Source organism: Colossoma macropomum, unplaced genomic scaffold (assembly GCF_904425465.1).
Source record: "Colossoma macropomum unplaced genomic scaffold, Colossoma_macropomum, whole genome shotgun sequence".
Classification (NCBI taxonomy): domain Eukaryota; kingdom Metazoa; phylum Chordata; class Actinopteri; order Characiformes; family Serrasalmidae; genus Colossoma; species Colossoma macropomum.
This window is the reverse complement of record NW_023494799.1, coordinates 23,647,739-23,661,758: the sequence shown is the minus strand read 5'-3', so window position 1 is coordinate 23,661,758 and position 14,020 is coordinate 23,647,739. Positions and strand designations below refer to the sequence as shown.

Below are 14,020 nucleotides of genomic sequence, written 5' to 3'. Positions count from 1 at the left end.
CCAATCTGTTTAAAGGGTCCAAAAGAAGACTAAAATTTTGGTTAAAGTTTGGTTATAATATGTAAACATTGCTAAAGTTTTAAAACATACCATTACTGTGTCTGTGATGTCATGAAATCCAACACATACAACACATCCATCATTTCCATATATCCACCTATTCAGCTGACAGCAGTTTAGCCCCGCCCACTCACTCTGAAGTTATAAGCAGTGTTTCAGCCCGACTTCTTTTTGAATGGAGCTCAGGGCAGGGCAGCCAATCAGAACAGAGCTCATTTCTGTTTATCAGTCTTAAAGGCACAGTAACAACAACAACAGCCTGTTTAGTTGTAAGGGATAAAGAGAGTTTAGAAAATGGTCATATAAAAATGAATCTTAATTCATCTTTTTGCTACATAAAACCACACAAATGTTATAAGTGGACCTGAGGGACAAAATAAAATATGAAACATAAAATAAGAAAAGCTAGCATAGTCTGTGCAAAGATTGTAATCTGTACCTCTCAACTTCCAATGTTTTTAAACCTGAAATAATGTAAAATATTGTTGACAGTGCTTGTGACTGGTGCTGGTCGGTACTGAGAAATATTAATATCACTGTTTCCCAAATATCACTCTCACAGTTTCACATGATATTAAAGTTTGCATTAATAAAGTAGTGACAGTTTGCAGTGTGATTCCTTAATTAATGCATAAATATTCATTAACTTGACAATAATGCTTCTTTCATGCTGGTATTTTGTGCTAAACATTACAAACATTTTTTGACATTTTAATGTTTATTGAGGTTTTATTTCAAGGTGTGTGAAGAGCCATACACAACCAGACCTACATCAAAGGGGAAACAGAGAAGAGAAAAAGACAGTAGAAATGAGAAACACATTAAAAGGTTGCCTATGGTTACAAAGGTCTATTATAATGATTTGGTATCTTTTATTCATATGAGAACTACTCCACATGTGTTTCCATGGTGGTGGAGGTCATCCATTTGTCCTACCTATTATAAGAATTTTTTTTCTCTCCCACAAAGCTGGTAAATCATTTATATTCATATAATCGTTTATAAACTGCTCTTTTAAGACAGAAGACAAATGACAGTTATACTGCTTGACAACAGATGCACTGATACTTTATGGAATAGAATGTGTACCAGTATGACGTCTCATTATTTTATCTATTTATTTATAAAATTGGCTAACCACACGCCGTCCCTAAGACATACTGAACATAAGCGTGAACAGCATAAATAATTCTTATGAACTCAACAAAATAGTACTTTAGATCTGAAGTGGTACCTGCACCATTAAGTCTTGGTTGCAGTTGCTCCTACATTAATCAGTGTGGCATTTTATATCTGACGTGTGCAACAGCGTGACCGAGATGTGTGCACAAAGTCTGTTTTTTGCTGCTTGCCGCGTGTAGCGTGCCACTAGAAAAATTCTTGTAAAAGCAAAAACTATTGTGGCCGAGAACATCCTACAAACTGCAAATAAAAACAAGCTGCAAACGCAGAAAACACTCATCAAAATGACAGTAAGGACACTGCAAATTGGTAGACACTCTGCAACTCAGAAAGCACTTTAATCCAAATGAAGACATGGCGCTACATTTCACAAACGGGCTGCAAATACAGAAAACACGCACAACTTCAGAAACTCTGATATACCAGTCATGACGCAACTTTCTGGAGGACACTCAAAGAGGAGGGAGCCATTCAGACCTTTATATTCTATGCAGCACAAACATTCACCGGTAAAAGTAAATTGAGCAGATTTTTTCGATTACTTTATCGTAATGGGAATTAGCTGTAGAGTGTAACTGTAAAAGTTTAATTAGTAACACAAGATAAACTACCACAGCACAGCTACATGTCAGATGGCAAACTAGCCAGCCAGGTTAAGCATGAACTCAGGATGTGTGTGTCCAGGTGTCTGTGGTCTTCTCTACTTCTGTCAGTGGTTTTTCCATTTGAAGAGTCTTAAGCAGTCCTAACCAGGCATTTAAGGCCTAACGAGTTAAGATCTATAGTTTATTTTTGCTATTACTATTTTTTTTTTAATTTTGAAGTTCATAAAATATAAAGTAACTGCATTAACATTTGCAGAAAAAACGTTAATAGTTGTCATCCTGGTTCCTTTGTAATACTGTGATGTACATTTGAACCCAAAACGCCCACACCTACTGTTAGTCATGATTACTACACAATTAACATGATCATTTTGCATGGAATGCAGGGCATGTTGTCACTATAACTAAACTGTGCACCTATGCTGTTTTTAAAAACAGGAAAAAAGCATTGAACTTCCCCATAATCCATATTCACAATTGGGTCAAATTAAAGTACACTTAAAACTTAAAAGGAGTGTAATATCTTGCATTTGTGTCATGCTTTGCCGGATGGTGTTTAGCACTCCAGCTGTGATCAGACGCTGAGAGCGAATCAAAAACTAGCTGACAGAATTCATTTTTCTCTCTCGCTGCCACTCTTCTCCTCTTTTATTCTCACTCTAGTTCAGACTGCACGGAAGTGAAAATTAATGATTGCTATGGACCCGCTCTCTTGTTATAGAAGTGTTTTTCACACATGCTGTCTCTCTGGTTCCGTCTCTCTTTTGGTGGATGAATAGGCCCGAGTCTTCTGCTCACTTCAGTGTCTGTGTTAGTGCCTCATTATAGTAGCTTCATTATGTTAGCCTCAGTAAGATAGTACTGGTTGTTTTAAGGTGGTGTGCAAACCTTCCATTCATTACAGAGAAGGTTTTGTGATTGGCACTGAGCTGCTTTTCAACTCAAAATAAAACCTCGAGTGCTAGAATGCACATTGTTTTGGTGCAGCTACAGGTTGGTCAGTAGGTTTAGATGTTGATTTCATTGAAGGAATAGTACAGCGAAAAAATCTAATTTGCACAATATTTCCACACTATGTATATAAATGCTAGTTGTTGGTTTTTTTTTTTTTTTTTTTAAGCTAGAAGAGACATTTTTTTTCCATGTTTTATAGATATTGTATGCCATACAGTGGCAGATCATAAGCAAGTCCAGTAGAAATAACTAAGCTACTCACACAAATAGGCACAGATAAAAGAACGTACAAACACAACATGCTGACGTTAGCTTGTTTAGTGAATGGCTGAGTCAGGGATGTTTTAGTCATGTTTCAAATTAATGTACAGCACAGAAAGCAGGCGGAGGTCCATGCAAGCGCATGTATGAGATTAATATGAAAGGCACGGCCGGTCTTTGGAGATTAGCCTTCAGCCTAGCACAGACCCCAGCTCACTTGCAACGTTTCCTCTCACACAACCTGTCGTACATCTGTAGTATATGTATGTGCTGTTTAATTTATGAAGGTTTGTCTATTATTGTGCATGCTGGATCATTTCTCAAATTTTTATGATGCGTGTTAATATTGTATTTTTAAAATAAGGTAGCAAAATATATAACCACTTCAGAACACGAGAGCAAATGCGAAAAGCCTTTTTACACAGGATGTGAAGGTTCCATACTTACTAAAGGGTTTTCCTAGGACTGGTGCTGATAGACCTAAGCAAATTATGATCTGTCAGATGGGATCGTAAATCAAATAAAAATATATATATATATATATATATGCGCATAGGCGTGTGTGCGTTTTTTATTTTCTGTATTATATGCCTTGCTTATTTTACATTTTTCAGTGATTAATTGCTAACAATTTACCATTTTTGCATCCCTTGTCCCAGTATTTGAAGTGTGAGAATAAACCGTATTTTCTCCAGCCATCGCCCCGATGCTGAGACTGGGTATCCGGTTGTAGTCATGTCTGGTTCCGTCACATGCCTGTCCCCCACAGCACACTGCTGGATTTAAGCTCAGACGCACTCTGATGGATTCTGAAACGCGAATGACATTCCACTACACCATCCCTGTCTGTGTGTGTGGAACTCCAGGCAGCTGGCTGTGGATTTCGGTTCCAGCCACTGACTCTCAGCGCCTCCGCTTTGCCAAATCCGACACTCAGAGCGGTGTGTGTGTGTGTGGTGGGGGAGTGCCGTGAATGGACAGTCAGGCTGTATGAAAGTTTAATGACTAGGCCGTCTCTGTGGATTTTTGGGCTGCAGTGTGGCGTGGTTTGGAATATTAAAACTGCATCCAGAATGGCAGGGCCAGAGAGAGGGGGAAGTCGGGAGGACTTGGCGTAAAAAGTTAAGGTCGTTTGGAAAGAAATGGGGACATTTATTCTGTTTTTGTTCTGTTGGCAAACTGCAGTCGCATGATTTGTTTCATTTTTCAAGCAGACCAGACTGGACCACCTTGGCTGAACTTTGAAAGATGTTAGCGCTGGCCGATATTGTGTACACTCAGAAAAAAAGCTGCCCAAAAAAAAGCATTCTTTGGAGCAGTGCCAATAGAAGGACCACTTTAGTTTCCCCTAAAAAAATTTCTATGGATCGCTCTGAAAGTGGGTTATTATAGCAGGGTGGGTAATTCCGCTGTCCTCCACATATCAGTCTGGGGTTTAATTTACCATCTGGCCAAGCGCACTATGAAGGACCATCTGCTGTTGCACGAGTCCTTGGGCAAGACTCCTAATGCTACGTTCACCTCCATCTGTAATGTGAGTCTGTAAGAGCAACTGTAAGTGTAAATAACCTTTTTTCTATAGGTGATGTAAGCGTAAAGAACCTTTTGCAAAGTTGAAAGAACCCCCGCATAACTCATAGGTTCTATAACCTACCAATTAAAGTTTATGTCAAAGCCACAAACCATTTTCAAGAGTATATATCAATATTGGTATTGGACATATTGAGTTTTAGTTTTGGCAGTATTGATAGTTAACAAACTCTGCTAACCACTGTATGTGTCATTTGCTGGCTGCTTGAGACTGTTTTGAAAGTGCCGTTGGTGTACAGAATAACACAGTCAAGTCAGATGAACTGCATCAGGTTTGTAAGGTATTCTTTTAGCATAGGGTAGCGTTACTCAGGAAGCATAAGTTAGGTATCTTTATTAAGGATAATTAACGACACACCCCTTGTTTCACATAATTTTAACCACAGATCACCTTTGAGAAATGCTCAGAAATGGTAAGGACACTTCAGACTATTCAGGTGAGGAAAGCAGTGGGTGCTACAACGGCGAAAAGAAAACTGGAAAAAAAAATACTGACACCTTAAATGTGCAGCCTGGTAGCATGATTACAGTGATGCTGATGAAACGCATGCTTGCCTTTACAAAATATTTCATCTTATCTTACCAGCCTGAAAAGAGAGACAGAATGGGTGCAAATATCTGAGCATACAGATATACTGGAGCCCAGTCCCAAATGCATCTTAAGCCCTGCAAGCTTCCTCAAAGTCCACACATTGATGTCCACAATGTTACTAAAACTATAAGGCAAAAGATCTGGAGGATGCTTGGTTTAAGCGTGTGCATTTGGGTTAGGATTAGGCACTGATTTGTGTGAAGTGCAGGCTCTGAGCTTTATGAGCTAATTTGCTTATCCTGCAGTATCTGAACTCAGATTATAAGCATAATGAAGCTCAATGACAAGTTAAATTATCAAACTAATGCTCTTCTATACATTTCAATATGTGAAAGAAACTCATCTTGTGTTTAAGCAGGACATATTAAACCTGGTGTGGAAAAGTGAACATTCATGATCATTAACTTGATGGTAATATGTGACACCTCGTAGAAAGGCAAGCAGAAATTAGCCTTATTTAAGATGATTTCTGATACAACAGGTAAAAAAAAGGTGAAAGTGTGTTTTATATAAATGGATTTACTCTTAAATCTTTACTTTACAGCCAGCAAGTGCCGTTTCCGCTTAGCTGTTTCAAAAGTCACTGGTAGAATGTTGCCTTTGTTGTTTTTTTTTCTTCTATAAAATTTATACATTTACAAAACCAGAAGCAAATTGGATTTTTCTGAGCAAGCAAATTAGTATCATTTGAGTGTTTTTATTTAAATTAATTTTTGTCTTTGTGGTGAGCAGACAAGTACACATTTATAAGTGTTTTATTGCTATTTTTATAACAGTTGTGCAGGATTGTTTGATTTGAAGAGAGCTGCACTTGTCTTATCTTGGTACAGTCGTCTTTGAGGAAAGTTGTGAATAGTTTTTCACAGATGGGGGATTTCATTCCTCCCTGTTCACCCCTCATTGCTCACTGGCAGTTCAACACAGTCACAACATTTCACACACAGAGAGACAACAACGTCCAATTATATCTGATAAGAGGGGAACACATTTTCATTTGATTACATTAATTAATTTTTAATTAAAAGTATTCAAGTCAGTTTCCTCTCTGCTAGTGAAATGGCCACTGGGGGTCTGCAGAAAGACGTTAATTAACATAAGGGAGGAGAGTCTCAGTCCATTTCTTATATTGCACACTCATTTGTTTGGGGGGTGGTAACGATGGTTAGATGATATGCATATTGTGACTAGAGTAATTCATCTAGTTCTGATCAACATCATGCTCACCTACAGCAGGGTTGCTCCCGAGGGGCGCTGCCAAAGCTTTACTGACCACAATAATGATTTGGACAGTTTAAAAAATAAGTGTTAACATTTAAGCAAGACTGATGTCATTTATTATTGCAAAGCAGCATATTTAAAGGACCTGTATTCTCCATTTTCTTTTATTTTTTCCTCCTGTGGTCCACTTGTAACATTTTGTTTGCTTTATGTGCCAAAAATGGTCATAATTCCTTGTTGCATGACCATTTTCCAAACTCTCTAGCCATTGTAATTAAACAGGCTTTTTGTTACAGTGCATTTAAGATTAATTGGTGTAAATGAGCTCAGTTTTGATTGACTGTCTTGTACTGTGATTCATTCAAAAAGCAGTCAGAGCTGAAACACCCCTCGGAACTTAGGTGTGAATGGGTGGAACTAAGCTGCAGTAGGTTGAATAGGTTATATGGATATATGAAAATGAGTTCTTGTGGCATCACAGAAACAGTGGGTTCAAAATGGACTGTTTATATGCAACGGCAAGGAGGTTGAAAGACATTTTACAAGAAACTCTATTTTCTTGGAAAAGTATCCTGCGAGAGAAGTGAGAAAAGCAGCTATAGCTGAGCTAAAGGTTAAAGCAAAGTAGGTCTGCATTTTTGTCATTTTGTATTTTTTAGCCTTTACTAGTATATTAGCACATGCTGACATATTTACAGCCAAGTTGGTAAAACAGACATAAAATGTTGTGGCTCCCAAGGTGGTTTCATTTTTGTTTACTTCATACTCATCTCTGTAAAATAAGCAAGTAAAGTTCAGTTTTCCATGATATGGACCTTTTAAGTTTAAGTTAATGAATAAATGGGATTTAAGGTGTAATTACTCTATAAAACCAAAAGTATCATCTGATTGCTTAATACTTTGATGTAAATCTTGATTTTGAATTTTATCAGCATCACTGAGCACTAAAAGAAGATGACTCTCAGACTTTACCCGTTCTGGATATTCAACTTTTTGAGTTTTGCCTGAATGGATGAAAGTCATATTTAGGAAGCATGTTCTGGAATTACAGTGAGTGACAGCAAGGAAGGGATGAATCACCCTCTACTGTGGGGAGGAATATAAGAGCAAAAATACATCAACGCCAAGTGGAGAGCTGACCGGGCCAGTAATGAGGTTTTAAAAGGTAAAGATGGATTAGCATAGCTGGTTTCTCACATAGAATCTGCTCTCCAGTACTGAATCTGGATGGAAAAGAGCAGAAAATAGGGTGGGAGAAAAAACGGTGAGCAAAACAGTCCTGTGTGAGAGCTAATCTGCCCCTAAATGACCTCCTGGCCCTACATATTGAAAATAAAATAAGCATGCTGTTTACGAATTTGAGTTTAATTGAGGGAATCCAGACTGAATGGTTTGTTTTAGCCGTGTGTAGACAGTGCTCTCATTCTGTCTAGAATGTAATTGCCCCATTAGACTGCTCCATACATTAATCTTTCAGCTAACCTCAGTCGGGATGCCTGCGCTTTAATGAGAATGCTAAACAATAATTAGTCATGTGGAGTGCTGGATTAATTAGAATGCCTAATTGATAAGATGCAACATGAAATACTTCGCACAGCCAGTTTCCTCAAACACCTCTAGCCTTGACAGGTGGTTCTTACAGAACACTGAGATGGTTATTTGTTGGACATTAAAGGTTCTGAACTCTTGCTTTATGCTGTGTTTGTGATCACATTGCTGATGCCTTATTATAATGTGTTTAACCAGCTGAAGCCTGGCAGCATCTCTGCTGTGGTTTGGAATGGAATAGCCATTATTCTGATTATTTTTTTGTTGTTCTTCATTGTTGTCTTCACTCTGGATACAAAATGTTTGTTATGAAGTAGGAATATTTGTCTGATTAAGGACTTTTTTTTCAGCAGTAATCTGTGAATACTAATGTGATTCTGATATTGTGCATCTCTTATTAGTATATTATTAAAGATGTCATTTGTACAGTAAGTTTGTGCCTCTGTTTCTTGTACAGCCTTAAAAAGCTATAAATAGTGGATGGGTTGTACTGACAGTAATTGTGGAACGATTTTAATCCATTATGAATCTGCAGTGTGTGTGTGGGGGTAGTTTTTACAGTCTGACAGTAATAATTGTGGAGTGTTTTTAATCCATTATGAATCTGCAGTGTGTGTAGTTTTTATAGTCTGACGGTAATAATTGTGGAGTGGTTTTAATTCAGTATGCATCTTTAAGCATTAGGATGGTTTCTGCTATTGTCTAGCTACACTACATACTTTTGTCCATTTTAATAGATAACTGTCTTAGGCTGTGTTCACGTTACCAGGCTGAAGTGGCACAAATCTGATTTTTTTTGCCTTAATGTGAGAGTTTTTTTTTTTTGTTTGTTTTTGTTTTTTTTTACTGTTCCAGAGCTCTGGGGACACACAAATTGAATCTTTTCAGATCAGATCTGAGTCACTTTAGTATGTGGTTCTAGATTGGATACATACCATGCAACATTCTATGCCAGCTAAATTTGCACAGCCAAGCCAAAAAACACTGAGACATCTTTAGTTTTAACCATATAGACATGAGTTGGTCTAATCTGGCGACTCTTTCTTCTTGTGTTCCAGCATCGACAAAGTCTCGAAGGTGGCCTCCCCAGTTCTGGTCATTCACGGCACGGAGGACGAGGTCATCGATTTCTCCCACGGTTTGGCCATCTACGAGCGCTGCCCACGCGCTGTGGAGCCGCTGTGGGTGGAGGGCGCCGGGCACAACGACATCGAGCTGTACGCTCAGTATCTGGAGAGACTGAAGCAGTTCATCTCCTTTGAGCTGGCTACCTCCTGAGCTGCACCATCAAGACCAAGGCACATGTTCTGATGAGCTTCTCTGTAACCAGGGCTGAGGAGCACCATCAAGTATTTGCACTTGCTGAGACAAAACCATCTGAACTCTTCTTCTCTTCAAGGCTCTGCGGTGGTATTATTAAAGAACGGGGCCTTTCCATCTCTACAGGGGGGAGAATGTTTTACAGTTTTGCTGATTTTGATTAACCTTGTATTCTTTTCTACCTGATGAAAATTTCAAGTTTTTTGCACCACAGACTTTATGTATTTTGTGTTTTGAATTGTTTAGCTGATTTTTTTTTTTCTCCTAAAGTTTTGTAAATACCCAACCTTGTTGGGTAAATTAATGGATGCACTTTTATCGTGCGGATGTTTTCAGGTGACCACTACTTTTATTTTTATGCTCTGATGATTTGAATTGTTTTCGTGGCATTCCGTTTAATTCTCTTCGGCTGAGAACGCTCTGAGTTTTTACAAGGCCAGTCTGTGTGCGCGGCTGTATGTCTTTGTTTGTCTGGTGAAAGAATACTGCCCAGGGAAAATACTGCTCAGTCGCAACTGAACTGGAAAAACCTGCCTTATTGAAGGAGATCCACTATGAACTGTGCAGGATTTCTGGTTCGCAGTCTGTCTGGCTCTGGAGCATGGTGCTTTGTGTTACTACATAAATCAGGGCGTTGTTTCTGCATAGACACTACACTATACCACGTCGGTTTCTTAAATAGGGTATTAAAAATGTGAAATTTTACGCTTTTTCTTTGTTTTAGCGCCAACACTATATAGCAAGCCTTACGCCCTCAATACGTTTTGCTCCACCTTTTCGGTTCTCTCTGGGTTAATGCTAGCTGCTACTCTTCGGATGAGGAAAACAAACTCAGTTATTTCTTGGGCGTGGGCTTTTCTTGGGGTTAATGCTAGCTGCTACTCTTTTTAAATGAGAAATAATCACTGTGAAACTGAACTTTGGCAAAACAACAGTAAGGTACAAAGTGAAACACTGATCGCATTGAGCCATTTCTCCAACCTTTTGCAGCTCCTTCTCCATTCCAGACATCTACTCCACCGCAAAGGACACACACCCCTGAAAACAAAGACGAAGTAGCTAGATGAAGAACAATAAGGATGCTTGAAGGGTTTACTTTTCATTTGTAGTAAGAAAGCGGCTCTGCAAATGTTAATGTATTCAGACGTTTCAGGGGTAGCACTAGACGTTAGGAGGCTAGGACATGTTTTGACTTCCTGCGTGGTAACAAAGGAACTCCATTGTTTAATTGGAGCATCTGCAATTACCGTGTGATTGTCAGCGTGATGAAGCAACTTTTGGACTGTTGATGGCATTTTTGGGCAGGTGGGGTGACTTTTTTCTGGGTTTGAATCTGTGTATTGCTGTAAGGTGAAGCAGTGGCGGTTTGTGTGTGTGTGTGCGTAAACAGGATGTCGTCTTGTTTTTTCATGTCATTGCTAAGGGTCCTGAGGGGGTCCTAAGACCCTTCTTTCAACCTCCTTGGTCTTTTTGATCGAGACTCTTTTTAAAGAATGACTGAACACACCCCTAACTGAGCCCCGTCATTGTTTTTGATACTGACGTTTTTACAATGTTTTTTCCAGTACTTATTAATATTATCTTTACACCTCTTTTACTGCTGGTTTGTAAGATAATCTGTACTGTACACACCTATCTCCTCTCTATAGATATGTAAAACAGGAAATAAATGGTATTTAGCCTTTTTAATGAGTTTGACACTGGAATCACTGAATGCAAGTATAATACAGAAAAAAGAAGAAAAACTAGTTGGTACAAACAGTGCTAGTGTAATTTTTTTTTTTTTTCCTCAGATTAAATGATAAAGCCTTAAATGTGCCGTGAGACAGATTATTACTCTCTTTATGTTGGCTGTTGCTACAGGGCAACACACTGGATGTTGTATTGCTATGTAAAGGAATAAAGGATGCATGGAATCTTAAACGTGTGTTTTTTTTGTTTTTTTTTTATTATAAAGCTTGTGATGTGTGTTTATAACCCTGATGGAGCTGGACTGGTTTTACCTGGGGGCTAAATGACCAGGGGCAACATTTTAATCCAGTATGAATCTGCAGTGTGTGTTCACACTCTGACAGTAATAACTGGATTAATTTTGTACAGTATGACCATGATAACTGTGGAGTGATTTTAATCCACTGTAAATATTCAGCATGTGTAGTTTTTAAAGTCTGACGGTAATAAATGTGAAGCGATTTTAATCCAGTATGAATTTGCAGTGCATGCTCACACTCTGACAGTAATAACTAGGTTCATTTTAATCCAGTATGAATCTGCAGTAGTGTGTTTATGCTCTGACAGTAATAACTAGATTCATTTTAATCCAGTATGAATCTGCAGTGCACACTCACACTCTGACGGCAATAACTGGATTAATTTTAATCCAGTATGAATCTGCAGCGTATGTAGTTTTTACAGTCTCACAATAATTGTGGACTGATTTTAATCCTGTATGAGTCTGCACTGTGTGTTCACACTGACGGTAATAACTAGAGTAATTTTAATCCAATATGAATCAGCAGTGTGTTCACACTCATAGTAATAAACATTCATTTCAATCCAGTATGAATCTGCAGTGTGTTTACAGTCTGACCATAATAACTGGATTCATTTTAATCCAGTATGAATTTGCAGTAGTGTGTTTATGCTCTGACAGTAATAACTAGATTCATTTTTATCCAATATGAATCTGCAGTGTGTTACAGTCTGACCCGGTGTTGACCAGAGGAGGATGGGTTCCCCTTTTGAATCTGGTTCCTCTCGAGGTTTCTTCCTCCTGTTGAGGGAGTTTTTCCTTGGCACTGTCGCCAAGGCTTGCTCACTGGGGGTGTGGACCCGGATTCTCTGTAAAGCTGCTTTGTGACAACATCTGTTGTAAAAGGCGCTATATAAATAAATTTGACTTGACCAAAATAATTGGATAAATTTTAAACCAGTATGAATCTGCAGTGTGTTCACACTCAGACAGTAATAACCAGATTCATTTTAATCCAGTATGAATCTGCAGTGTGTTCACACTCAGACAGTAATAACCAGATTCATTTTAATCCAGTATGAATCTGCAGTGTATGCTACAGTCTGACCGAAATAATTAGATTCATTTTAATCCAGTATGAATGTACAGTTTGTTCACACTCAGACAGTAATAACTAGATTCATTTTACTCCAGTATGAATCTGCACTGTGTTCACACTCTCACAGTAATAACTAGATTCATTTTAATCCAGTATGATTCTGCAGTGTGTTCACACTCTCACAGTAATAACTAGATTCATTTTAATCCAATATGAATCTGCAGTGTTTGTAGTTTTTACAGTCTGACAGTAATAACTGTCGAGCGAATTTGGAGCTCCCTCAGTAATAGTACTTTTTCAGTCCACATCATACTAGGGGAATAACAGAACCTGCTAGTAGACACAGCTGTGTGGTGTGTTATTATTTAATGTGTCCTGACATGAACAACCGGGCTATGGCCTGTTAGCCCCTGCTGTCTGTTGGGAAATGGTACAGACACTTTAATCACATCAAACCCGCATTACAAAACTTCAAGTGGTAAAACTAATCCAGCTCCAGAAATGTTAATGCCTCACCTGGAATTCAGTTGTCCATGTGCTCACTTCACATGATCCTATGTGAAAATGATGAAATGCATGTAAAGATGCTATTCCATGATTCAGGGTTTCCCACTTAGCCTTGAATCTGTTTACTGATGGTATTTCTCTGAGCCCTGTCTGTTTACATGACATCGACACCTAGTAGATGACTTGGACAATTGATTTGATATGGATCTCAGTTTAATCAAAAGGCGCCATTTGAAGTTTCACAAGGGCCTGCTCAGTCCTACATTATTTTGGTTGTACATTTTTTTCTGTTTTACTACCAAAACATACCCACTTCGACTCAGAAAGGGCTTGTTAATTAGTGGATTAGTTGGATCAGGGCTGTTGAGAGCAGGGCAAACACTAAAATGTGTGGGTGCAGGGGGTCCTCCAGGACCAGGGTTGGAAACAGCTGCCTTATAGCTTATCTACAAATGCTCAAACTGCTAACAAACAATCTGGTGGAACTTAGTTGATGATAAAAAGTGTTAGGATTAGGTTTGGAGTGAAGGTTAGTGTGAGTTTATGGTTAGAGGAAATATAAGGCAACACAATTTCTGCCTTACTTCAGATCTCAAATAGACTTGCTAATGACACTGTATGCCATACTGTTGTCTATAAACATGGGTGAAATTGAGTTTCTATTACTGTTTAGCTGCACTACATACTTCTGTCCATTTTCATAGATAACTGTCATAGGCTACGTTCACATTACCAGGCTGAAGTGGCACAAATTTTTTGCCTTAATGTGACACAGATCTGATTTGCCTGTATTTTGGAGAGAAATATATACAAATATATACAAATTAGATTATCTTTTAACCAAACTATCGTTTAAAAGATGAGCATCTACAGAGCACCTACAGTGCACAATCAAAATGTACAGATTCTCTCTTTAGTACTGCTTAACACTCCCTGTGTTTTCCCCTTTGTGTACTGAATACCACTGGTCAGTCCATCGAGCATAGTTGCAAATCACTTCTGCTACAGCCTCCTGGAAGAACCTGCTGAATGAATGTGCTGGTTGGTGGGGCACTGAGCCTTTTCCTTTAGGGGCCAGTAGAGATGTAGTCTGGCTGTGGGCCAGGAGTGCC

The 14,020-nt window shown here is 38.6% G+C and overlaps 1 protein-coding gene across 2 annotated transcripts in view; it reads left to right on the top strand.

Moving 5' to 3' along the window:
• The window catches only part of abhd17c (abhydrolase domain containing 17C, depalmitoylase), a 55,413-nt gene extending 45,833 nt beyond the window's left edge, over positions 1–9,580 (top strand). For both annotated transcript variants that reach the window (XM_036586552.1, XM_036586551.1), the window contains one exon: positions 9,069–9,580. In XM_036586552.1, the coding sequence (XP_036442445.1) occupies positions 9,069–9,288 (220 nt within the window). In that variant the 3' untranslated portion in view covers positions 9,289–9,580. The remainder of the gene's footprint in view (positions 1–9,068) is intronic.
• Positions 9,581–14,020: the final 4,440 nt, after the last annotated feature.